This window comes from Triturus cristatus, chromosome 11 (assembly GCF_964204655.1).
Source record: "Triturus cristatus chromosome 11, aTriCri1.1, whole genome shotgun sequence".
Classification (NCBI taxonomy): domain Eukaryota; kingdom Metazoa; phylum Chordata; class Amphibia; order Caudata; family Salamandridae; genus Triturus; species Triturus cristatus.
The window spans coordinates 175,665,816-175,692,751 of record NC_140594.1 but is presented as its reverse complement, the minus strand read 5'-3'; the positions used below and the strand labels follow the sequence as shown (position 1 = coordinate 175,692,751).

The 26,936-nt window shown below is 46.9% G+C and overlaps 1 protein-coding gene across 1 annotated transcript in view; it reads left to right on the top strand.

Moving 5' to 3' along the window:
* The window catches only part of PPP1CC (protein phosphatase 1 catalytic subunit gamma), a 246,939-nt gene that overhangs the window by 90,070 nt on the left and 129,933 nt on the right, over positions 1 to 26,936 (top strand). The window contains exon 2 of the mRNA XM_085635867.1: positions 13,835 to 13,966. Coding sequence (XP_085491993.1) covers positions 13,835 to 13,966 — 132 coding nt within the window. The remainder of the gene's footprint in view (positions 1 to 13,834; positions 13,967 to 26,936) is intronic.

Here is a 26,936-nt window from a genome sequence, read left to right as displayed (position 1 = left end):
TCTATTTTTAAGAGAAAAATGTTTGTAAATTCCACTGATTCTGTGTTTGGAGACTTGAAACAAATTTAATCGCAGGACCCAGATTTTATGGTGTGCTACAATTGACCAGAGCGGTATCTCGACAATAAGGCATCTGTAGTATGTGGTTCTTACAGGATCTTGGATATGCAGTTTTACATTTTCTTCCGCCTTTGCCTTTGTTTTTATACATAACCTACTATTTCATATGTTCTCCTCCTAACCACTCTTCTTTCTGTCTCAGTGCACAAAGATCACTATGAAAACTTGTACTGTGATTTTTGCATTTCTAATTAATGGAAACGTACGTATGTGATATTCCCACATGATAAATATCTGACTGCTCTGAAAGTCTGAAGGTGGACTTCGCTGCAGCCTCGTACGTGGAACAGACCAAGCCAACAATTAATGTCTAGGGAGGCCAGTTCAAGTGAGACAGAATAAAAGTGCGCCTTTAATTGTAAGCCTGTGCATGTGGGTTTAAAATCAGCTTATTGGAACGCATTTGTTTTACCAGCTGGGGGAAAAAGTTCAGGGAAGAAAATCAAAAATTGGTACGTTTCACTGGCAAAAACATCTTTTTGGTGGTCAATGCCATCTTGAACGTGCCGAATCCTGTCTAAACCCCGACACTTCCCCATTTGGATGCCTCAGTGCAGCCAGGGAAGGAAGTCCGTAATGTATGCAATTTCGCGAAGGTTTGAACAAAAGCCTGCAACTTTGTTTGCAGCTCTATGGAAATCTGCAACAGATTAGCACCGAGCAGTAAGTTTGACTGCTCACGTTTTCTGCAGAGAATCACGAATTCAGCATAATACTTTTTAAACCCCATAACTTCTTATTTTTCAAACCCGTAGTCTTTTATGCAATACGCCCTGGTAGAACTGTCGGCTGCCCTTGCTAGCCAACGCTGTTTTTTTTATTTCAAACTATTTTTATTTTATATAAAAGTACACTAGCATTTCTGTTACGAGGTTAGCCAAACGTAGTTTGTATTGCAGTGATTACAGGTACTTTGAAATATATGTTCAGCTAATCCCCTCTACATTGACTTGCTGGGAAATTGGGCAAAGGAAGATGGAAAGAAAGCAGCAGGAAAGAAAGGCGTTAAAGGAGGATATTGGAGGTTCTGTAGCAATGAGCCTAGTTGGGTTTATAGCCATGTGACAAAGCAGACACCCCACTAGTTAGCCTGTGGTGGGATTGATAGTCCTGTAAGGTCCCCGATGCCTCTTTGGCCCATGGTGTTAACATTCTAACTCTCTTGACCCCCCCCCCCCCCTCCCCCAAGGGGGAGGGGAGGAGGGAATCTGAATGGCCTCAAGGGGCTTCGTAGGAGTCTACGTACAGGTCTAGTGACTTCCACACCCCCCTGATAGCTGGTCTCCAGGGTGAGTTTTGTAGAGCAATGTTATCCGCGCCTCTGAGTGCGTCACCCAGTTGACCCAGCCTTTGTATGAGGTCTTAGTTGTGTCCTTCCAGTTGGACAGGACCGTTTTTACTGCTGCGGTCAGAAGGTCTAGTAGGTCTTTGTCATGCTCTGATCTTAGTTCTGTGGTCATGAATGCAGTGGCAAAGGGAGAATTCAGCTGTTGGTGTGCAACCCAGTGCTTTATTTATGAAACCAAATATTTTCTCCCAGAACGTTTTAAGAGATGGGCAATAGTAGCTAAGATATGCTAGAGCCCCCCTTTTCCTTGCTACAGTTCCAGCATAGATCATCTTCCCTGAGGCCTAGTGAGAATAATCGAGCGGGGGGGTCCAGAAAGCCTTGTGGAGTAGCCAGAATTTTGTTTGTGATGGTACCGGGGAGATTTTATTACGTGAGGCAGAGGTCCAAAATATAGCCAGTTCTTGCTCATTAAGTGAGATATTGCCTTGCTTGTTTTACCCAATAGTTGTCTTCTCGTTCAGTTTGGTGGAGTTTGGGCGTAGAATTTTGTAGAGGTGTGATACCTGATGACCTAGTCTGTTCTCCTCCATATACTGTGTGATTGGTTGGCAGGCGATAGTTTGGCTGTGGATAGGGCTATTGTGATTTTCATGAAGTTGTAGAACTCTGTCTGTTAGGTTATGACATGATTTCAGTATGGTCAATGTGGTGGGGTATCCCCCTTCCTCTAGTTGGGCTGGGTGGGAAATGCCTCTCTCTATCCATGTGTTAAGGGCTAGGCATTTTCCCTTGTATCTGATGTTGCTATTGGCCCAGAGTGACTCCAGCTTTGCGTCCTTTATGCTGTTCTCCATTTTCTTATCTATTCTTAGTAGGGCAATTTTTGTGTTTTTAAAAATGGAGCTTGTGGCGTGAGTATGCTTGTTGGCGGTTAACAGTGCCATTGGGTTTAAATTGTTCAGTAAAGCTCTCTCGACTTGTAGCCATACCTGTGTGTATCCGTGAGGATGTGATATCCAGTAGGCCCCTTGTTTTGCCAGAAATGCTGTTTGGAAGGTTCTAAAGTCTGCTAGATTTAACCCTCCCAGTTTTTTCTCCAGTCTTAGTTTTTTTATGCTTATGTGCCTTCTTCCCACGCCATAGGAATTTAGTAATCCGGTTATCTACTTTACGGTGCCTTCTTCCCACGCTATAGGAATTTAGTAATCCGGTTATCTACTTTACAGTGGAAGTTATCTGCGAGTATAAGTGGGAGCATGCTGATCAGGCAGTTGATCATTGGGGTGATCATTTTGATCTTTTCGATTCTGCCCCACCAAGTTATACATTTCGGGGACCAGGCCTCCAAGAGTTTCTTTATTTTTCTAGCAATAGTTTCTCATTGTGGCCTAGTGTGCTCATGAGGTTGTTACCAAAGTGTATACCTAGATATTTGATAAACCCTGTTTGCCGGACCGGAACCTCATAGGGTGTCCCTAGTGCAATGGATGTTCAGGGGTTTGCATTCTGATCTGTCCCTGTTGAGCTTATATCCTGAGTATATCGCTATGGTCTCTATCAGGGCCTCAATTGAGGCCTTTGATTGCTCCGTTACAATAAGAATGTGATCCGCATATGCGGCCAATTTTATTTCAACGCCATTAAAATTGACCCCTTTTATATTCGCGTTTGCCTTGATGTCTCTGATCAGGGGTTCCAATGCCAGCAGAAAAAGTGAGGGACAATGGACATCCCTGTCTAGTGCCGCATTGTAGTGTAAGTGGTTCGGACCCATTAATGACAATACGTGCTCTTGGGGTCCCCATACAGCGCCATAACCTTCTGTATATAATCTTCCCCCTAAGTTGAAGGATTGCAGGCATTGCTCCAAGAAGGTCCATGCTACTCTATTGAAGGCCTTCTCGGCATTAAGGGTAATAGCTACAGCTGGCTCTTTTTTTTGCTGTAGGTTCTAGTATGTGGCAGAGGAGTCTGGTGTTGTCGTTTAGACATTAGGGTTCTTAGGAAACCTACTTGGGAGTTGTTAAGTTGGGTAGGACTGAATTTAGTCTGGTTGCTAGGATTTTTGCATATTTTGCAGTCCACATTAATTGAGGATATGGGCCTGTAGTTCTTGGGTAACAACTGCTCCTTACCCTCCTTTAGGATGACTTATGTTTGCTTCAGACATGGATTGTGATACCAACCCATTCTACGCACAGTGATTGAACACCTTCATGGTAGGTTTCAGCTGCTCTAGAAAAGACTTGTAAAAGGTGGCTATGTACCCATCCGGGCCTAGTGCTTTGTTATCCTTCATAGTCTTGACCGCCATTTCATTCTCGGTTATGCTAATGTCTTGCCCTAATCTCTGCTTCTACACTGGTTAACTGTGGGAGGCCAAGTCTGTTAAGGTATTTTGGGCACGCCTCCAGATCCAAGATCTGGTCGTTTTTATAGAGTTCCTGATAAAACTCTTGAAAGGTTTTGAGGATGTCTGTCTTGTGTGGGTATGTGATGGATGAGATGGTAAATTGGTTATGCTTGTGCTTCAGGTAGGTGGCTAGTAGCTTCCCAGCTGGATTTGCTTCACAGAGGCTCATGTCCTGTTTGTTAAACCACAGTCCGGCCCTCTCACTCAGGATCTTATTGTATTCATACTTTTTTCTGGTTAGGTCCGTTAGGAGTTTGGTATCGTGAATGGTCCTGGCATGGGCCGTTTCTAGGCTTTTGATGTCCTGCTCGAGCTGGGTTAGCTGTAAGTTTGTGTTTTTGTTTATTTTGGACTTAATTTCGATAATTGTGCCTCTGATGGTAGCCTACAGTGCGTCCCATAGGGTAGTGGGACTAATCCCCGGTGAATCATTGTCTAAGGTATTCACTTATGGCCTCCGATCTTATTTTTTTTTTTTTTCACGGGGATAGCTAGGACGTTGCTGTTAAACTGCCACCTTCGGGGGAGGTAATCGTTGTGGCATCCGCTCAGCTTTAGGCTGATACATGAATGATCTATTAGGTCTGTGGGCATGTGATTATGTAGCCTATCCTGCTGTAAGAGTTGTGCGGGTTAGAGTAGAATGTGAAGTCCCTGGGTGCTGGAGCCGCCAAGGATCCTAGAGGTTGAATTTGGAGAAGATATTCTTTAGTGTAGTGTGCACTTGTGGGCTGGTATTTTCACGGTGGTGGTCTATCAATGTGGTCCAGAGGCATATTAAAGTCCCTCGCCACCACCGTGGGGTCTTTCTGTGGTAGGTTATCGAGCTTGTGTGACACCCCTTCCCAGAAGGTGGGGTCGTCTGTGTTTGGGCTGTATGTTAGCTACGTGGATAGGCTCCTCCCCTTGGGTGTTATCAATAGTCTACCTACTTTGTCATGGTACTGTGATTCTAGAGTTAGGTTGGTGCTTTTAGATACCAGTGTAATTAAACCCCTCCCCCCGGCTCCTTCCCTTCTGTCGGTGAGCACGCCACCAGTGAGTTTCCTTTCACTGGCCTGACATCTCCCAGGGATAGTTTGGTTTCTTGTAGCAGGACCACATCTCCTTTAGTTTTAGCTATGTAGTCTAATATCTTGCGTTTAATGGGGTGGTTGAGCTCTTTGACATTGAGGGATACTATCTTTAGGTCGGAAGCCAGATTGAGATTGTTGGTGGGGCCCATTATCTAGGGTGCATCATGTCTGGTAAACCTAATCTATGTCCCCAGCTCTCGCTTGTTGTAACTCCTCCCCTCCCACATGACCTGGCCACCTGATGTAAGGCAGGTGTCTCCCTTGTGCAAGCCACAGTATTGGGTCACTCTCCTCAGTTTCGAATGTCTGGTTGAACCTTGACGAAACTTGAGTAAAGAGGTGAAAGTAGAAAGGAAGACAGGAAAAAAAAGCAGTGTTTAGTGACACCCCCCCCCCCCCCCCCCCCCCCACCTCCCTCCCTCCCCAATCACAAACATCGTATGCTGAGCGTGCGACGACAGGGTCTCTGTCCGGTCTCACTGGGAGTTGTTGGGTAGGAGTTCTGTTCCTCTGATCCCAAGAGTGTACCTTTACAGTTCCTTTGCAATGTAAAGTCTGTGTTGGTGTTCCCCCCCGCCCCCCCCCCCCCTCTCCCGCCGTCATTCACTGCCCTTGAGTCTTTGTAGTTAAAAAGGATATGGTGATTCTCCTGGTTTCCGTGCATGGCAATAAGTAGGCCGGTTGTGCCGCCTGCCCTCCTACAGCTTCCAGTGTCTGTTGTCAAGGTCGCTGTGAGGTAGTGTGCCGAGGTCTTTGAGGTAGGTGATGTTGATGCAGTAGGCTCTGGGTGTAGGCACTTGCGCAGGGTTGAGTCATTGTTCGACGCGCACGAAGTGCTTTCCTTTTTGTTAACTCAAGGGTTGGGAGATGGGAGCCTACATCAGCTGTCGCTGTTTGTCGAGGCCGAGGTGTCAGTCTGGTTGTGCCCGGTTATGCAAGGTCTGCAGGGTCTGTACTTTGTGATACCTTGCAGTGTCTTTGAGGTAGAGTTTTTTTTTAAGTAGAGGTAGATCGAGTTGTTTCAATAGTTCGCTACAAGTCTTTCTGCAGGCTTTGTTTCATATTCTCTCCCCCTCCCCCCCCCTGGGGAGGCTCTCCTTTTACTGGTACCTGCTTGAGAGATCTCCATTTGTTGGGCTGTCCAGATATCTGGCTAGCTCTTTCGGGTTGTCAAAGAGATGGGATCGCTGTCATTTATCCTGAATTCTGCGGGACAGTTAAACGAGATCTGTAAGCTTTTCTTCCTCATTTTATCACGACAGGAAGCCTTTTCTAGTATCCACCGTGGGCTTGGAGTAGTCCTGTATGAATCTTCTGATCATTCCATGTGATCTGGTGGTTTTTCCGTGCGAAATTAAAGATTGCTTCTGTGTGTTGTGTTCTCAGAGGCTTGCAGATTGGGCGAGCTGCGCTCCTTGTGGATCTGAAGGTGGGGACTCTATGCTCTATCCAGCTTGAACCGATGGTCAAATTTTAGGTTTGTAATTTTGGGGATCATGTCTCCGAGGAAGGCCATGCATGAGCCGGCTTGATCTTCTGCCCCCTCTGGGACTCCTAGGATTCTTACGGTCCCCTGCCGGTTGCTTCTGGAGTGTTGCTGTGACTTTTTTGTTAGTTTTCAGCTTTGTTTACGTTTAGGCCCGCATCTTCGATATCGCTTATTCTTTGTTCTGATGCGGTTAGCCTATAACTATGTGCATGTCCGTCCTGACCGCTGCTATCTGTTTTATCTCCTCTGTGGTCTTGGCCAGATCATGAACATCCACCAGTGTTTTTTTTTTTTTTTCTTTTTTATAGGATAAACTCTAGGGTGCCGTTGACTGGTTTCTGCTTGATTGAGTCGGATATTGCAGGTTCGCCTTTTATTTTTTTTATTTTTTTTAGCTGTTGCTGGAGTCTTGCCTCCCTTCCATGTTCGCTAGTCCTCTTTTCTCCTGATGTAGTTCAAATCTCCCCCTTGTGCCTGGACCACTGTGGATTCGCGTTATCCTCTTGTGTCTGTCGGGTTTGTTTGGGCTCCACTGTTGTCATACTGACCGTCTTTCATGCTGTGCTTACGGGGGTCGGTTTTTCGTTATAGCTTCCTATCTCGTCCGGGTGAGCGTCTGTATCCGTGCCTTGTACTTCCACGCTCACCTGGACTCCTAGCACTGTACTTGTGCGACCTTTAGCGTCTCACAGGCTTCTGCCTCCTGGGCTTTCACTCTCACCAATAGATCACTCAGTCGATCCCCCGCCTCCTGGGGCAATAGCTCATCGCTTTCACTCTACGGCACTCCTACAGCACCCCTCTATGCCGCCTCTTGTCTCCTCGCTTCTCTTGTAGCAGGGCTCCTTTTATGTCCACGACAGCATGGCCTTTCTGTCTGCCCACTATTTTGATTGGGTGTGGCTGCTTACCGATTGTGTTTCAGAGTGCCTTTATGTAGCTGCCTCGCCGACGTCACTCCTGTTGAGCTGAGGCAGAGCCTCTTAATTGTGCAACCTTCAGCGGCTCGCAGTCTGTCAGCCCGAGCGCGGTTTCAGTTTTGCTCCATCTTCCCTTGGTCCTTGCAGAGCTTCTCAACACACCCCTTATGTCACCGTAGCACAAATTGCAGTTTTTCTCCTTCCGCTCGCCAACCGTTATTTGTTAATCCGAGGTAACGGTGACTCTGCAGCTCTGTCTTCCTGGTCGGCTTTGCGACGCCCCCCCCCCCCCCCGCTCTTGCGGGTTGCTGGTCTCGCACAATCTCTTACCACTGCCTCGTTGGTGGTACCTCTCACCATGTCTATCTTTCAGTTAGCTCCCCTGTCCAGGTCTCACCTTCTTCTGTACCGCCTCGGCTCACTGCCCATCATGGCACCACTGCCGTACCGCCCATTAATTGTTCCTGGTTTCTACCGCATACTGGTGTCAAACTGGCTGACGCACAGCAGGGTGGGCGAGCCGGGCAAGCTGGGCAAGCAGGGCTGAGGCAGCAGTTGAGCATCAGCGGGGGCTCAGTGTTGTAGGCTCTGTAGGTTTCTGTTTCATTTTGGCTATTACCACTTTCTCCTCGCTTGGTGCCCTGGGCGTCTACCTGATTTTTCTGAGCTTATCTGGGTACAGTTGAGCCGGCACTGGTATCCTCGTCTGCAGTTACCATTCCACTGCACCTTGATGCCTTTATTCGTTGTAGCTGGTCGTTGAGGCTCTCGGGATCATTGATCTCCCCGTTCTGATGGAGCAGCAAACTCAGGGAAGCATCCTCCTTGCTGTCCAAGCCACGCCCCCACCAACGGTGTTTTCAAAACTAGCTGATGTAGCTAGGAGGCCATAACAGCCTGCACCCTTGCCTATCTGACAAGCTCCCTGTGACTGGTGGCTCTCGGCACCCACGCAGCATGGACACTGCCAGCAAGCGAAGTGCCAAAGAAACCACAACGCAGCAGTCCTCGCTTTGTGCACACGGGGTCTTGAGCGACGTCTTCCTGCCCATGCTCCAGTTTAGGAAAGCACTGAGCACCCATCTCTTTAAAAGCACTACAAGATGATGCAGTAGCACCAGTGCTTTAAATGGGCCGGTACTGTCGGGTGTACGGGCAGCTTTTTATTTTGAAAGGGAGAGTACCGGCACTTAAGAGTAATGCTATAATTTTTAATTGGGAAGTACCAGCACTTCTCTGAAACAAGCAGTTACTCTGGTACCTGCACTTCTATTTTTCATTTTCAAGCACTGAGTAACACCACACTTCTGCTCTTAACCACCTACCACCCCAATCACACCTTGATGTCTTTCTCTTGAATCCTATAGTGTTTTACTGCTTTTTAGCTGGGTTCACACTTTAAAAAAACACCTACATACACTGAATATTCGCCCTGCGTTTGGGGGGTGATACAATAACATGTATGCTTAGAGGAGTATGTGATACTTTAGGCAGGCTCTAAAGGATTTTTAAAATGGCCTCTCCATGTACAATACTGCACAGTGGGTAAAGCGAGGAATCGGGCCCAAGGGAGACTGGCGACGATAAAACTGGAAGACCTAACACGTGGATTTTTTGTTGTTGCTGCAGTTTTATATAGTGCAAACCCGACCTAAAGGTCTTGCATCACTTTACATGAGCACCAGGTGCATTACAGACTGACACATTCATTTCTAAGCACAGGGAGAATAAGAGTTTACCAAGAATCACAGGAAATTTGAGCCTCCCACCTGACACGAATCTGGTACCTCAGCTTCAAAGTAAGCCGCTCTAGCCGATAAGCCACTCTCAACCTACCAGCCTTCCACTCACCCTGAGAATTATTACCTATTTTGTAGAGCGACACACGGACAACCCCTTGAGGGACCTTGCAGAAGAGGCAGGGAAACGACTGAGGGGTCGAAAGTGACAGGAAAAACTAGGTTTATAGTAAATACAGAGGAACTAACTGTAGCGGCTTGACTAAGACGAGTTTTGACTTTGTGGAGTGCGCACATAATATTCGACCTTTCACCTCTCTGCGAATGTTACTACATGGCGTGTGATCAAACTGAGGCGTAATATCTGAGGAGCAGGGGTACCAAAATGCACGCATGTATCGGTGGTGGAGTTTAGTTTCACAAAAGGCCCCCATTACTTTGTAAGCCGGTACTTAGTTGTTTAGGACATGGTGCTCTTAGCTGCCAATAATGGCAGTAAAACTGTTTTTTTTATATTTTAACTATAAATTTACAAGCTCAAAAGCCATTTTTTTAACACTTCTATTACGTTTCTCATACGTAACGTGTTGGCTTCGGACGAGACACAGAATTAACTAGGGGTGGGCGGAATTTGCGTAATCGCGTTACGCAAATCTCCGAAACGGTAAAATAATCTCCGAACATGCAGAAATTCCGCGAACACGCGGAATTGCTTGTTCGCGATGCTTTTTTCCTGTTCACAGTTGCTGTTTGCGTGCTCGGGGAGAAATATCTCGCGAACACGCATTTTGAGAACGCGAACAAGAAAAAATTTCACGAAGTCGCGGAAAGCAGAATTTTGGGCAATTTCGCGTTCTCCGCAGAACGCGAAATTCCGCGAGCGGAACGGAATTTACCGCCCAGGCCTAGAATAACTGTCTCACTGGCCGTAGGGAATTAAAAAAAAAAAAAAAAAAAAAAAATCAAATGGAAAATACACAACCATAAATTGAAAAGTTCTGAGTCAGCACTCATCAGCCACTGATCAGTTCAACTGTCATTCACAGATCGCTTCTGCCCAAACAGCACCTTGCGCTTCCCCTCCACCAAGGGCTCTCTGCAAAAAAACAAGCATTGGCATAGCCAATAGGTCTCGCCTTTGGGACCTTATAAGTGTTTAGCCATGCAACAGTTTGTTGCACCAAGGATATTGTGCTGCATAACTAAATGCCTAGAAGGTCCCAAAAACTAGACCTATTGGCTATGCCAGTGCTTGTTATTGTAAATCTGATGGTTCCAAAATTTCTATCTGATTCGCTCTGGCTAACTGCTAGATTTCTGAGCGATGTATTGTGAGGTCCCAAGCAGTGCATTGCAGGTGTGTAAGTTACCATAAGAACTACTAAATTTCTAAGGGTTTTTACAAGTGAAATCTGAGCCTAAATATAATGTCCCTTTAACCGTGGTTTTTTTAAGTGAATATGCCTCTTCTTCCTTGCCGAACAACCTTCCACATGTGAATTGAACATTGCCCTTGCTTCTTCACAAGGCGTCACTATAGATGGTTTATTGGATGACTGCATTTCTCCTTGTGACCACCTGCTAGGTGAATAGCGGACAGACTGCTGCATAACGCTTTACTAAACTGAAGCAAGCTGCCGACTTCCTCTTTTATGCTTTGCCTTTGCTACTGTTTTTGTAGCTGTGATTCTAGCAAAAACTCAATGGTGAAAAGTTGCGTGCAACTAGTTATTCAGCATTGTTTATCTTTGATGGTCATGAACACCCTGCTAGACCTCCTAAGGCTGCTGTATTCTGACAATCTCTGAAACCGTGTGGTTTCGCCACTTGTAGTAGGGCTTTGGCCTATGCTGAAACAGCTGTAGCCTGTTTGCAGTAGGTATTGCACGTGTTCACTTCTGTTCTGGAAAATTTACTTGGTGAATAATTTTATGCATGTAAATTCGTAAGACTCCAGTGTTGGAGAATTGTAAATGCATTCTTTCGTATTGCATTAACTTATGTGGGGCATTTTGAAGGTGTAAGACTGGAGAATTTCGTGAGCACAGCAGCTATATTTTGAGAGCAAGCAACACGTTTTGAGGTGGTTTTTGGTTGAAATGCTCTGAAGAGCGCACTTTAAGTGTAGTGCTTGACTCCTTAACCAGTGTCTTTGTCAACCTGTACCCACACCACAGCAAGTAAGTGTGTTGTGTTTTGGGAACGGACCCTTAAAATTGTGTAATCTTGTGGAATCTTAATTGAATAGTTTTAAGTAGCTGAACTCCTAACTACTGTACAAACAGGTTTGTTCTCTCGTTAGCAAATTGCTAAGCAGTAAACTGAAAACTGAGTGGAACAGGCTGGGAATCCGATCCTGCAGACAAGCAATCATTGCAGCATTAATGCCAGAAAACACAGTTCTAAACATCGCTTTTACAATTTTCTTACAAAATGCTTACCGCTCTTTTAAGTAGTTATGGGCTGGTTCGTTTTTATGCTTGTTTAAGAGCTATTCCATTTTTATCCTGTGATTTCTTAACTGCTGCTTACATTTTTTTATTGAATTGTTGACTTGCACAATTGGCTGTCATTTTACGGTCCATGGTTTGCACTTATGGTCCTTGTCAAAGACCTGAATCTAAATGCATTTTAAATGTTAAACTGGTCATTGTACTTCGCACACTAAGTCCTTTTCCATTGATAGATTGGAGAAGTTTTTTATTGTACTATGAAGTTTCCATTAACTACTGTTTTTATGTTAAGGTTTTGTTTTAAATGTTTTGCTGCGTAATTTTGAGGTGACCTTTTAAAGATATTTTTATATCTAAATAAAGTATACCTACCTAAAAGCAGTTATTTGACTTGATACCCACTTGCCACGGACATAAAAATATATAGTGTATTTAGATGCACAGACTGGAATGTGCCAACTACTATCCTTGAGTGTGCAATGGCATGGGTGCATGACTTAAGACTACTCCCTCCTGCTGTCTCACCTGTGGCAGGTGCGAACAGTTTCAGGCTAACCACGCCAGTTTGAATGACGTGGCAGATATTTCACTTTAGGGTGCCTGAATTTGTGGCATCCCCCCCGACCACCTTGTACAGAGGTTGTACATTTTATCTTGTATTTGTGAATAACTGTTTTGGAATGAACCCATACCTTCCATTGTATGGATTCTCTAACCTCGATGTTGCCTTGTGCATGTCAACTGACTACTATAGTGCCGGATGGTGGTAGAAATTTCGAAGTTCCATAATACGTGTGACGTTAAATGTAATTACATTACTTTTCTTTAATCTATATATACTTTTTTTTTTTTTTACTTGAAATATTATCCGATGGCTGCCTGCCCTCAACTTTGAAGCAGTCGTACAATTGTGCCCGTTTCCTTGCTACACTGTAGTCGAGGCCTTTTATCAGTACAAATTGAATTTAAGGTTTCAACCATTGGACCTGCTTTTCATTGGTAATTTCTGGTCCATCGAGAAATTAGCTGGAATGCCACTACATGCTTTTTCTCCTGCCATTGCCGGACTAAAAAAAGTTATGTTTATGGATTTGGGAGTTGCCACCAAGTTTAATTGCCCATTCCTTTGGAGTTTTTTTTTGGTACGGTCTCCTGTATTTTGTATAATTTTCTTTCTTTTGACATCAAATGTTATTGGGCTGGGGTTGCTATCCTACTGAACACTCAGTGGGGTGTACTTCGCGCTGGTATAGCCTCAACCTGTGCTGCTTACTTGAGCTGTTGGTGGAATGCTTGCACATATGGAGTATATTTTGCTTCGTCAGCCTAAGCCGGACTGTCTCAAAATAGGGCGGTGGACAGGGTACGCTGTTGCGTTGGCAACTGGATACCCTGTCTACCCAACTCTAAATCTGTGCCATTTTTGCATAACTGGACCCTTTGAAGGTACCAGCACTTGTTGCAGCACAATCTTGCCCTGTTAAGCCAGTTGAGCCCTCTACAGAATACAGCGATTGGATATTATTGGACCTAAAGAGCCTTCTGGCCCATATTTGTGATAGTTGGCATTCCAGTACAGATTACCAGAACACTTCTTTGTATCGCATGACTGCCATCTGCTGAGTGTCCTGGCTCCGATTTTAATTGCGGACTCAGTCATTCAAATCGGCCATGTCATGGTTACCAAGACAAACTGTGCAACCTTTCCCATACAGTCTTGTATTGTGAAAGTTGTGTTTTGGACCTCCAATAATTGAGAGCTTGAATACCTTGATACTTGGCTTGGAAAATGAGCAAATAAACTTGAGATACTGGTTCTGGACAGGACCGTCTCTAAATGCCCTTTAGCAGTGAAACATTCAGTTTTTGTGCTCTATGGTTTTCGTCCCCTCCACTACTCTCACCAGTGTACGAATCGACAAAGCAACTGAATACTTCTCTACAAAGTGTACATCCAAATGTACTGTACCACCTGCAGTTGGCATACCATGGAGAAATTGCATGATGGAGATTGAATTGTGAGCCTCTACTTATTTATTTCGCCCAAGTTTTTGACCTGTAGTCCTTAGAGATATGGCTCTCTGGCAGCCTGATGTTTGCTGGGAGTTTGATGGGGAAAACAGGATAACGTCCTGTGGTGAAACCACTCCAAGTGTTAAAATGCTGGATTGTCTAGTTTTGCAATATGCCTTGGACCCAAGTTGGTGCTGTACTAAACCTAGCCTAATAAATGTGGGATGGCATTGATTTCAGATGATGTAGCTTGTTTTTAATAAGATTGAGTGGATGTAATTTCAGACTCCCTCTCAACATTTGTTTTTTTCCTTCTCTAGTTAGAGGGTCAAAGCCTGGTAAGAATGTTCAACTTCAAGAAAACGAAATTCGAGGGCTTTGCCTGAAGTCTCGGGAAATTTTCCTTAGCCAACCAATCCTTCTAGAGCTCGAAGCACCACTTAAAATATGTGGTAAGTACTCATAAAAATATTTGCATTTCCTCATGCTAGATTGGTTTTTTAGTGGTTTTACCCTTCAGGTGACCCTGTGCCACACATACCTACTTTGAGAGAGGGGGAAATTGTAGGGGTTGGGGGACTAACATAAATGTATGTTATCCATTCCTCGTGCTTTTGTTAATCTTGTAGAGCAGTGATTCCCAAACTGGGGTCCGGGGACCCCTGGGGGTCCCCGAATCTCAGGGGGTCCGCGACTACTTTGAAAATCAAAAAATATTAACAGATTAATAAGTGTAGATATATAAAGATGCTAAATGTACAATTGAACATTTTAAAACCTACTGTAAATGTGAAGGAATTTGAAATGGGAGGCTAAAAATTAAATTAGTATCCTCAGATTAATTTGTGGTAGCAGTGCAAGGGCATCAAACTGAATATACTATGGAGATGAGTGGCCTCAATTGAATTTAGAAAAACTCCAACCATTCTATTAAAATTACATTTCGATGTCTTTTTTATTTATGTGTTCTAATTAAATAAAAAGTGTAATTTGTGTATTTGTTTGATGAATGCATTTTTCTGTATTTGTGTGCATTGTTTAGTGGGTCAAATCATTAACATTGCTTCCAGTAATGACTCATGGGAGGTCCCCGGATTCGAATAATGATTCAGTTGGGGTCCCCGGATTGCAGTAATTAAGTGGGGTTCCCCAGAAATCAAAAGTTTGGGAACCACTGTTGTAGAGAACTCCTTTTGGTGCCATGTACACCCCGCCACTCCAGCAATGGCCACATGTCGCTTTTAATGCATGGAAGATCACACTCCAGTTTTGGTTAAAATGTAAAGAATTGACAGTAAGCTTCTGTGTACAGATTAAAGGTGACCATGTTGCCTGGTGTGGACAGGTTTGTGGAGCGATCTGCAGATTGAATTTGGGGTTTTCTCCATTGGTAATGTTAGCAATTATGCTACTGAGTTTTCCACTGCTTTCGGTCACATGGAATGTTGTACGTAGGAAAACATTTGCAGAGCTATTTTGTTTGAGTGGCACACCGGACTAGTTTTGATGCCTTTAATGGACCTGTGTATCTGCTGCAGGAATCTAGGTCTGACCCTGTGGTCACGGGTTCAAATTCTGGTGGGTGAATTTGCCTTTTCTTCCTTATAAGACAAAATAAAATAAGTATAAATGTTACTTTTATCCCAAAAAAAATGGAAATGCTTCTATTCGGCAACAGCGAGTAAATGCTTGTGATGTACATTTTTTTCATTCATTACAAAGGCTAGAGGGGCATTCTTTTTCAGAACCAAAAAGACCGGTTTCCTCCAGTTTTGAAATTAGGGAGATTAGAAAGTTTAAAACCACTTTCATAAAGCTGCAGATTGTTTGATGAAAAACTGATAGAAAGCAAACGGACCCTTCCCATTGAAAGCAAGGCACATTCCCAGGGTGAAAAGCTGGCACTTTTTAATTTCCCTATTGATGCTTATAGTAAAGCGTCTTGGCCTTCAGTCATGTTTGCCTGGCACTATTTTGCAGATACCCAACTGGGTAATGTCACTTTAATATTTTGTGGGGTTTTCCCTCAATCCTACAGCTTTTGTGCTAACCCCTCCACCCCCTCCCCTAATTTTGTTTTAACTTTCGGTGGTAAAGCTTCAGTCTTTTGAACTAGAAGTCAATCTTAAAATCTACCCCCTCCCTGCTTTTTAGGCTGGTTTGTTGAATCAGTCGGGTATTTAAATAACTTAATTGGATATTCAATTCAAGAGTACCTTTGTAACAGTTCATTAGAAAACCAAGACAATTCAAAACCTTTAGTATGCATCACGATGATGGACTAGTCCAGACAAACCTACATCCACAGAGCTTGGGGAGGGGGGTCTAAACTTCTAGAATATAAAGCAGCTTTTTTTTTTTTTTACCTCCCCTGAAGAATCTATGTACTTGTTGTGAGATGCCGTTTTTTGTAGGCTCCATTACTGTCATGTTATGCAGAGCCCAAAAAGCATCTCAGCCCTGAGAAACTCAATACTATTCGCTTCCCTTCCCCCTAATCCACTCACCTGCCTACTTGGCTCGTACTCTGCATCCAACCACATCATCCTATTGAGGTGTTCAAAATAAATGGAGATTGGTAGTTTCTAGATTTTTTTTTTAAAATTTTTTATGCTTTGCTTAAATTGTGAAGTAGGCACAAAACATCTGTGCTATACAAAAATTGTTCATTTCACAGCCAAAGGTTATGCATCCAGGGTGTAAAATGTAGCTCATCAGATAAAGACACTTAATCCGACTTGCACTACAACACTCCTTTCAGGGCCCCATGTTTTATATAATAGGGAACGCTGATACAGCGGACCAAAGGTTCTGAACCTAGGTGGGTTTTACAACTATGTTAACTGATCAAGGTAGCCTGGCAAATTATCATTTTTTTTTTTTAATTTTATTGTGCAGAGAAAAGGGGTACAAGCACAGGCCTACAACCTCCTGGGCCGGCCGCTAGTATTCAGAAATGATCAAGCAGTTCAAAAAACAATGACTGGCCCACAGGGGCTCCGCTAAATTACAGGAGATCAGACTGCACATAAGGGACGTCAGGATACACCCTTTTTACATAAATATCAACAAAAGTAAAGAAAAACAAAAAGCAAGGCGAAAAACATTGAAAGGGCGTCTAACCACAGCAGAGGAACTCCACACCCGACCACCCTAGGGTGGTCAATGAAAAAGGGGGTCTGAGAGGGAGGGGGGGGGGGCACGGGAAAACCAAATCTATACACAGATGAACAAATTAAGCAAGGAACCCTCAAGGATCAGGGGGACAAGGCAACCTCAGACGTTTCCACCAGGGGGGGAGAACAGATAGTCCCTCGATACACATTCCACTGACCCCAGATTCTACCCCACGCCCCCGGTTTACCACGAGCCACATACACCGTCTTCTCCCTGAACATGCACCAGTCCATGTTCTCCTTCCATACGGACACGGTGGGAGGCCGTTGGGAACCCCAAAGCTGCGTAATATCTCTTTGCGATCATGTTCCCAAGGGCTGCCCACCGAGCCTGGGCCGCATTATAGTCATTGGGCTCCCACACATTCAGAACACATCGGCGCACCTCCGGCAGCAGAGCGACCCCGTGACTCGTTTCATAACATCATGCACCTGGCGCCAATATTCCGCCACCTCGCGGCACTCCCAGAGGATGTGGAGAAAGGTGGCACTGAGCCCGCAGCCACGCTTACAGAGCCCGTCAGAAAACCCCATCGAGACCAAACGGGGACCCGTCACATAGACACGATGGAGAATCTTAAGCTGGACCAGACGGAGACGGGCCGGGATGGCAACCTCCTTAGGGGATGACAGCGCAGACTGCCAGTCCTCGTCGTCCAACTCAACCCCATCTCCTGTCCACGCCTCCCGAAGACGCACCAAGAGATCAGCCCGATTATATTAGTTTTTTATAAATCAGGGAGATAGTACTGTCGGGGACGTGTCCGTCGAGTATACGGTCCTCGAGAGGCGAAGAAACAGGGACCGTGGTCCCCTCCCCAAAGACCGAGAGTAGGGCGTGCCGAACCTGGGCATAGCGGAAGAACTCCCTTTCACTAAGCTCGCTCGCTCTGAAGCGCCGCGAAGGATTTAACGGCGCCTTTAACCCATAGGTCCCCCACTCTGCTAATGCCGATCGTGTCCCAGTGCTCAAAGCCTTTCGTTGTCCAGAGGCTTCCCAAGCGCTCTGAGGCAAACAAAGGAGTAGCACACGTTAAACGCTCACTCCAGCCCACAGCTACATTCGCCGCCTTCCACACACAATCCTAGTAGGGCCCGTGAGGGTCCTTCCGGCAGATCGGGAGTAAAGCGCTCTGTTATAGTTACCGCCGGGAAGCAGGAATTTATCCATCTCATATGCCGGGTTCGAACCAGGAGCGTACGTAGCATGGTTAATGGCAGACAGCTGGGAGGCCCAATAGTACCTTCTAATGTCAGGAAGCGCGATGCCCCCGTCATACCAGGGAAGAGTCAGCTTTGCCAAAGCGATACGCGCACGACCGTCCCAAACCAGTCTCCTCTGCAAACTCTCCACTTCCCTAAAGTAGGCCGCCGGAATGATATCGGAGTTCTGGAGTGTGTAAAGAAATCTGGGAAGGGACATCATTTTAAACAGTGCCGCGCGACCAAGTGGAGACAAGGGCAACTTACACCACCGAGCCGTATCCACCCTCAAACGCCGGAGGGGAGACAGGAGATTCTGCTCGTAGCGGACCGCCGGATCCAACGAAACGTACACCCCCAAGTATTTAAAGCCGGATTGAGATGTTTGGATCGGAAGCCGAGGCGGCAAGAGAGGAAGGCCACCGGAGATAGGATACACGCAAGATTTGGACCAGTTAATTATCAAACCTGAATTTCTCCCGAAGGAAGTAAGGTCATCAAAAAGCACATTGAGCGACTTCCGCGGCGAGGTGAGGTACAAAAGAATGTCATCCGCGTACAACGAGACCCGATCCTCGAAGCCCGGGGCCCACCGGATCCCTCTGATCGAGGGCTCCCAGCGGAGCCAGGCAGCGAGCGGTTCCAAGGCGAGAGCAAAGAGCAGAGGGGACAACTGGCACCCCTGCCTAGTACCCCTCCCGAGAGCGAAGGGCCGAGAAACCCGCCCATTGACAACAACCTGAGCCATTGGTCCAGCATAGAGGAGCTTAACCCAACTAATAAATCCCTCCCCAAAGCCAAACTTCGCCAAGACGGCCCAAAGAAATGGCCACTCGATGGTATCAAAGGCCATCGTGGCGTCTAAGGAAACCAATATGGCCGGTTCAGAGAAGTACTCCGCCCTAGCGAGGACGCCATGTAGACGCCGCAAGTTGAGAGCGGTATTACGATGAGGGATAAAGCCGCATTGATCCGGATGTATCAAATCACATATAACGCTCAGCAAGCGATTAGCGAGGACCTTGGCAAGGATTTTCGGTTCGGCATTTAGTAGGGAAATAGGCCTATATGAGGCACAGCGGTCTCGTGGCTTACCGTCCTTGGAAATCACAACTATAGTAGCCAGACGCTGGTCGTCGGGAAGGGAACCCTGCATGAGCGACTCCAGAAACATACGACGGAGGAAGGGCGCGATTTTATCCGGGGGTAGTTTATACAGTTCAATCGGCAGTCCGTTGGGGCCCATAGCCTTGCCCGAGCGAAGGGAACGAATCGCGGTAGCAATCTCGTCGACAGACAGGGAGGCCTCCATCTGCTCATGGTCCTCGACGGATAAGCCGGGCAAGGCAATATCCCGCAGCAAGAGACGAGAGTCATCCTCATCTCTATCAGACACCGGGGAGTACACCGCCCGGAGGTGGTCAACAAAACACTCCACAATCTCACCAGGGTCAGTCACACACACTCCATCCGAAACCCGAAGCTCCGGGACCACACGATTCACTCTCTCCTTCTTATCCAACCAAGCAATCAGTTTACCCGCCTTGTCCCCGGCATCATACAACCTACCCTGCTGCTCCCTATACATGGTCTTGGCAGCGTCAATAACAAGAGACTTGTATTCAAACTGCTTCAAGCTGAGGGCATGAAGCCCATCCTGAGTGACACCCGTCTCCAAAGCTGCCTCCAGCCCCGATATTTCAGTCTCCAGCTTCACCACCGCCTCATTCTTAACCCTCTTAGCCTCCACTATCTGGGATAGGGCATGCCCGCGGAGCACTGCTTTGAAGGCTTCCCACAGGGACACCGAGGACCCCTCATTCTCGAGAAAATACTGATCAATCGACTTAACAAGGCTATCACGAATCTTGGGGTCTCGCAAGTACCAAGGGTTAATAGAGGCGATCCGCCCAGCGGACCGCGTCTCGGTGTCGAAAAGCAACCACAGTGGGGAATGATCAGAGATACCCCGGGCCAGGTGCTTAACCTCTCGAATCCGGGCAGTCTGGGCCGCGGGCATAAGAAAATAATCCAATCTGGAGAGACTCCCATGGGCCCCAGAGTGAAATGTGTACTGACACTGTGTCTGATGCATTAACCTCCAACAATCCACCAGACCGAAGGTATCCAAGAGCCCGCCGAGCCACGCCTGGGCAGCAGGGAGGGCCCTGGGCGGGTGGCGATCCAGATCACCCGAAACAACCGAATTAAAATCCCCACCCATAAGCAAAAGACTGTCAGGAAGCTCAAGCAGCATACGACACAAGTCTGAGAAAGTGGAGTTCTGGAGGCCCGGGGGAACATAAACCGAAACCAAGGAAAGGGACTGTCCCTCCCACCTCCCAGTCAGGGCCGCATAGCGCCCTCTATCGTCTAGGACAACCCTGGTGATCTCTAGCGGAAGTGAAGATCGTAGGAGAATGCCCACCCCTCTAGAGCCGGTGGTGAAACCGGAATGGGCCAAGAGTCGGTAGCCCCCCCCTGTTCATGGCATGACAAACATTACCAACCAAATGCGTCTCCAGTAAGAATACCACATCAGGAGTCAAACGACGCAAATATTGCAGCACAACACCCCGTTTGATACGATCCCCCAATCCGTTGACGTTCCAAGACATCAATCTCAACCCGTTCCCCCCCATCCCCTCCAGTAGATCAAGGGTCCCCCAGCAAATAGCGCGACACCTGAAACAGAGCCAATACCTCGCCTTGAAAACAAAAAACACAAATCCAAACGACCCCTCCCACCCACCAAGAGCCCCCCCCCCCCCCGAATTCAACTCCCCCCACCCTGCACCCCTGCGGTCCAAAAAACCACCCAACTTGCAGTGTGCCTGTCGCCCTACAAACCCCATTCTACGAAAAGACCCCGGAGGAGGAAAGGGACCCGTCCCTGCCCGCCCTAACACAGATCATAATTAAACAAAATGTACAAAAGAAGTAGAACCCAGCTAAACAAAATGTCAAAGTCAAGGACCAAAAGTCACTCCGAAAGAGGCCCGCCACCCTCGGTACCACCAGAAGGCCCAGGCCGGTCACCCCGGTCCGGCAGAGAATCCAGCCAGTCACTCAGTCGCAGGACAGTCCAAAAAGGTAGTCCGGTCTTCGTATTCCACTCGGAGCCTAGCAGGAAAAAGCATAGAGTACTTAAGACCCAGGTCCCGGAGACGGCGCTTCACCCCCTGGAAGCCCATCCGCTGCTTCTGGACAAGTTGGGTGAAGTCCGGGAAAAAGTTAACGGATGAGTTCTCATATCGGACCGGGCCATGTACCCGTGAGGCCTGCAGAATCGCATCTCGGTCTCTGTAGTGAAAAAGTTTTGCAACAATAGGCCTCGGGGGAGCTCCCGGTCGCGGCCGACCGCCTGGGACTCGATGGGCCCGCTCCACGGCAAAGAACTTACTCAGGCCAGCGGGGGCAAGCTGGTTAAGGATGAGATCCTCAACCATAAGATCAACCGGGCGATTGTCGGAGGTCTCGAACACCTATGACGCGGATGTTATTGCGTCGAGCCCGTCCCTCGAAGTCCTCCAGCCGCCGGGCCATCAGGTCGTTGGCCGACTTGAGGTCGCCAAGAGCAGTCTGCAGGTCCGACACATCCGTACCAAGGGTGGACGTCCGCAAATCCAGCGATTGAACCCTCTCATTGGTCTTAGAGATCCGCCCGAATTAGCGTAACATCAATGGCCACCGTGCCGATTTTACGGGCCAAGGCCTCGTACTGCTTAGCGATGGTCTCCTTAATGCCGTTAATGGCGCCCATGATGTCCTGCAATGACAAATCCGGAGGGACAGACGGAACACCACCAGCGTCATCCGGGAGAACACTGGCCGTCCCAGGGGACCCTTTACCTTGAGTGTAGCGGTCCATGTTAGTCTGGACCAGTCCCCCTCGTAGGGATGTCTTGGTCTTGCGCCTCTCGGGATCCCCCCTGCCACCCATGTTGAACCACGCTCGCCGAAGGGGACCACCGAGCAAGCGTCGAAGGGGCACAGGCGAAGCAGACACGAGCCGTACCAGTGACCGCAATGTGGTGGTGCGAGAGGATCAAAGTCAACGGGCCCACTGGTATCAGGCGGAGGCAAAGGCACCAAGCGAAGGCCGAGTGAAAACCCAGCCGCACAAAGCAACTCCACGGTCCAGCCACTCAGAGATCCAAAAGTGAAACCGAAAGTGATGGGACGGCCGCTGGCACTGCCCCGATGTCGTTGTTGTTCAACTATGCCCCGGCTCCACAGTTCACCTTCGCGCCGGGCACAGCCATCAGTTGGGCCTCAAAGTTCAAACCACCATAGATCAGGTCTCCCAGGTCCGATTTGGTTTCTGAAAAGAGTTTAGGGTTCAGCCAACGTTCATCTTCCAGAATCCGTCAACCAAGTCAGGATAAGTTCCGAGGAGCAGCGAGGGTCCGGGGAGCCCTGTGCTCACGCGACCATCTTGGATGCGTGCTAGGCTCCTCCCCCCTGGCAAATTATCTTGACCAAATAAGTCTGTACTGTCGTCCTAAGTGCCATGTCCTCTTTTGAGGGTGAGATAGTTTCCTTGAGTCTAAAGCAGAAAACCTGCTCTGAAAAGACTTCATTTTAACCTTCTTAAAGACTAACTTGTGTTAGTTTCTTAGTGCTGAGTTGGGCAAGGTAATATAGTTTGGCATCTATCCTAACTGTTCTATGTGGTAAAGTTGTGGTTATGAATATATATTGTGTCCTGCAAAGTGAGAATAAAAGTAAAAAATGCAGGTACCCTCCCTCTATTGTAGTAGATTATATCCTAAAATGTTAATGAAGTGGAGCCCACCAAGATAAAGATTATAAAGTGCACCCCTACTGTAGCACTGTTTTTCCTTTGCCGATCGTGTACGTATGTACTTCTGACATCCTCAAATGGAGAACTAATCCCAGTGGATGTACGAGAATATGGTGGAGTAGGTCCACATGGGACTATTGGTTCCTAAAACTAAACCTAAAGTATCTATTTTACTCTAATTCTGGGGCAAGAATAGTGTTGGCGTGCATTTCCAGAGACTTTACAATGGACATTTTTCATTCAAGGAAACTTTATTTGGTTAACCACAGCAACCATAAAAATACCTGCATCTGGTTAAAACGCGAATACAGTCCAGTGAGCAATGAATCTGTATATAAACACAATATACAATATCAGTCAACTCTCGGACATCCTAGCAGCCTGCAAAAAACAGACCACTGCAAATTAAACGATCAGTAGGGAGCATCTGCTTATACATAAGGGCTGGACGTAAGTAAATAAAATCTAGTTTTCAACTAAGGAACTAAACTGCTTCCTGCTGCTACTACTAAATAGTCACAGAACATGACTAAGTGCATGGTGTCCTGCTGAGACCTATTGTCTACCCACATCCTGATTGAAGCCAGGAGATGGGATAATTGGCTGAATCGCAACCTTGCCAATCTTGCCTGTTGGTGATCTACACTAGATAATGCACCATTCCCTGAATGGTCTTTAGAAGTATGTGTTCTCTCGCCAAGGGTTTCATTAGTTCAGCCTCTTCATGTGTTAACCGGGCCTGTTCAAGAAACAAACGTAGCAATGCCCATTTAGAAGCTGAGCTCTTGCAGCTTCATAACTATCTTAACTAAATGTACCCAGCCAGTGAGCAGACACTAGTGTGGTTGTTGCTGGTATCAAGGATTACCCCCCCCCCCCCCAAAAAACCTCTGGTCTCCTGATCTCGTTAGTTGATTCTACCTTGGCGTATATTAAGAACCATTGTGGTTGACGTGACTCTGGTGGTTGCCGGTGATGAATGAGCCTCTCCACAACGTTGGTTTGGTTATCTGGGAGACAAGCCAGTGGTTTGTTTTTCGCAGGTGCGTGGATGTAACGTTGGCAAGACCGGCCTTGTGAACACTTTAAGGCAATCATAGAGCACAATCACCATGCACTTAACTTGCAGTAGGAGTAAGTATTTTTTTCCACTTCTGCCAGAAGGCAGAGGAGCTTGAACTTGGCTGTGGCAACTCCTCTGCATGGAAAGGAAGATGCATCAGACTGAAGTCTAATCTCGTTCCCAAAAGACAAGTGATCGAGATGGAAAGTGATGTCCCAGATATTTTGGCGTCTTATTGCCAAAGATAAGTTTTCTATAGTAGTGAATTGAAAATGTCCCTTGTTTAGAGCGTGCCCAACTGGATTCCCTGGGAGATTCTACGTTTCCTCTCTCGAAGTTGTCTGCATTCTTTCTGCCTATTGCATTTCTAAACAAGGTGGTGTGGAATGCTTGTCTCCAAGCTCTATTTGATATTAATGGTCCATCATTCTGCTAGGTGTCCTTGGTGACCCAGCCCTCTACTATAAATCAGTCGTCTTTGGAAGCTTCTCGACGCCTTAATGTTCCCAGAGCAAAATGACATGTGACACTAACTACATGCCTGGAACTCAAGTGGTTTTATTTATCCACTTGCAGTTTACCAGCAGTGGTGCTGTTATCTGCTAGGTATTCGCTGGCACTTTGTAATTAGCAGAGGAACAAGTTTTTTTGTTTGTCTCTAAAGCCAGAGCAAATTGGACAAGGAGTGCTGATCTAGTCTTCCATAGAGGCACAGTGAAAAGCTACTTGGATGCCCTGCCAGTGTGCCTGTACTCTTTGGATTAAAGCTTGTTTTAAAATGGTTAGTTGTGGCTAGATTTTTGAAAGTTTTGTAAAATATCCACATAGCTTTTCCTGAACTTTTTGGTGACAGCCCTTCCTGAACTTTTTGGTGGCAGCCCTTGAACTAGCAAGAACAGGGACCATGAAGGCAATGCACCTTCTGGTAACAGAAAACATGCAAGACTGTTTCCTCAGCAGACTTTAGAAAGCAACCACAAATGGGTTGTGCTTGAGCAATGTGGAAGAGGTTCTGCATATGGTGGAGTAATGTACAATGATCCAATCACATAATCGGCGCTTCTCCAGTTTTTTAAACTATTTTTATTGAAAATAAAAACCACAACCTAGCAGCAGTAATGACACTTGCAGAATAACCTCAGCAGGAGAAGTATACATTTGGGCGTTGGAGATAACAGACACTATTAGAGGCATCAAAAAATTAAATCCGAGCAATTAGTAAAGCAGTACAGAGGGGGGTTACATGTACATGTTGGGATCGGGGAGCCCCCGTGCACATACTGTGTCTGCTGGTCCGGAGGATTCCAGTCATGGCGCCTGCCCCTGCCATCTCCAATATAGCCAGTCTATCCCGTCTAAGTTCCACCGTGGGAGAAATACAGATGTCCCCCTGGTATTTGTTCCATAGTCCCCACTTTTGATCCCATTTCCGCGGGCAGCCTTGGCCTTTATATACAGTTTTCTCCGCTATCCTGGCATGATCCATATCGTTGGCCCGAACTCGTAGCTGTGGTAGTGTCCACCCCCATTTCTGGGCAATATTCCTTTCGGCAATGGTCCAACCCATGGCGACCATGATTGCTGCCTGGGTGAGGTCCGTAGCCTCCCAAATATTAAGGAGGCAGAGCTGGGGGGAGGGGAGTATGGGTTTACCAATGGACCTCGCCATCTGTCGGGTAACGTCTGTCCAGTATTGCTGTATGTGGGGGCATGTCCATAAATGTATAAACATACTAATCTGGTCACAGTGCCGTAGGCAGAGCATGTCTAGTCGTCTTCATAATTTGTACAACCGTTTTGCATCAAAGTATACACGGTGTAAAATTTTAAGCTGAACGAGCCGGAGTCGCATCGGCATTGCTACCTCCCGAGGGGAGGCTTATGCTTCGGTCCAGTCCTAGTCAGTCATTTCGCCCAAGTCCTCCTCCCAGCTAGCCCTTAATTTCTGCATTGGATCGGCCCGGTTGTTAGTTTCTTGTACGTCAAGGAGATAGGTTGCTGTTGGACCCAATGGACCGCATGGCTATCTTCTAAAGGCGAGGAGTCTGGGAGGGGGGGGGGTGTCAGCGGGGAGGGCACTTGTCAATGGTATGGCTAATTTGAAGATATCCGAAATGTTCTGACGGTGCGAGCTGGTAATTGAGCTGGAGTTCCGCAAAGGACGCCTTTTTGCCCTTGATCCATACATCTACTACCGTAGAGATACCGATTAGGTCCCATTTATCGAACCCTGCGCAGGTACTAACCCGTCCCAGGCTATCAGGTTCCCAAAGTGGGGTGGCCTTAGTCAGTCGCCCATGCCATCCCATGCTTCGCTGGAGCCCGTGCCATATTTCTACCGTTCTTTGGGGTTTGAGTATAGCGCTCTATTATATCCTCCCTTTCCCATTAGCCGTCGATCGGTACGGAAATTTGGGTCATCCTGGGATTCTAACACCCACCGGTTGATGGCGATCAGTTGTGATGCCTGGTAGTAGAGGCCTATGTCCGGCAGTCCTATGCCTCCATCATACCATCCCATGGTGAGTTTATGCATGGCGAAGTCGGTCTGCTATCCCATAAGTCTCTAATTGCTGCCTCGACCTGCAAAAAGTAGGATTCGGGGATCGGGATGGGCGTATTCTGCAGGGCGTAGAGAAAGCGTGGAAGGGCAAGCATCTTGAAGGATGCCCAACCCAAAAGTGTAAGGAGCAACATTTTCCAATGGACGACGTCCGATTTTGAACCTCCGTAATGGGCCCGACAAGTTTCGATCATAAAATAGGGTTGGGTCTAACGTTATAAAGATGCCGAGGTATTGAAAACCCTGTGTTGCCACCGGTATGGTGTATCCCCTGGGACTGTGCGGTGGGTCACCCCAGAGGGAGTACATTTGGGATTTGGACCAGTTGATCTGGTAACCGGAGTGGGTCCCAAAGATGTGGAAAATGTGGAGAGCATGGCGCGCGCTGGGGATGCTAGATAAAGCAAAAGGTCGTCCGCATAAGGTCTTCGTGATCTTCTGTCCATTTAAAGCCGCTGATCTTAGGGTCACCACTGATCCAGACCGCTAGTGGCTCAAGGGCCAGAGCAAAGAAGTGGTGACAACGGACAGCCCTGTCTCGTGCCGCGACCTAGGGGGAAGGAGCCCGAACGATGATTAACTGAGATGTGGGCAGGTTATATAAAAGTCT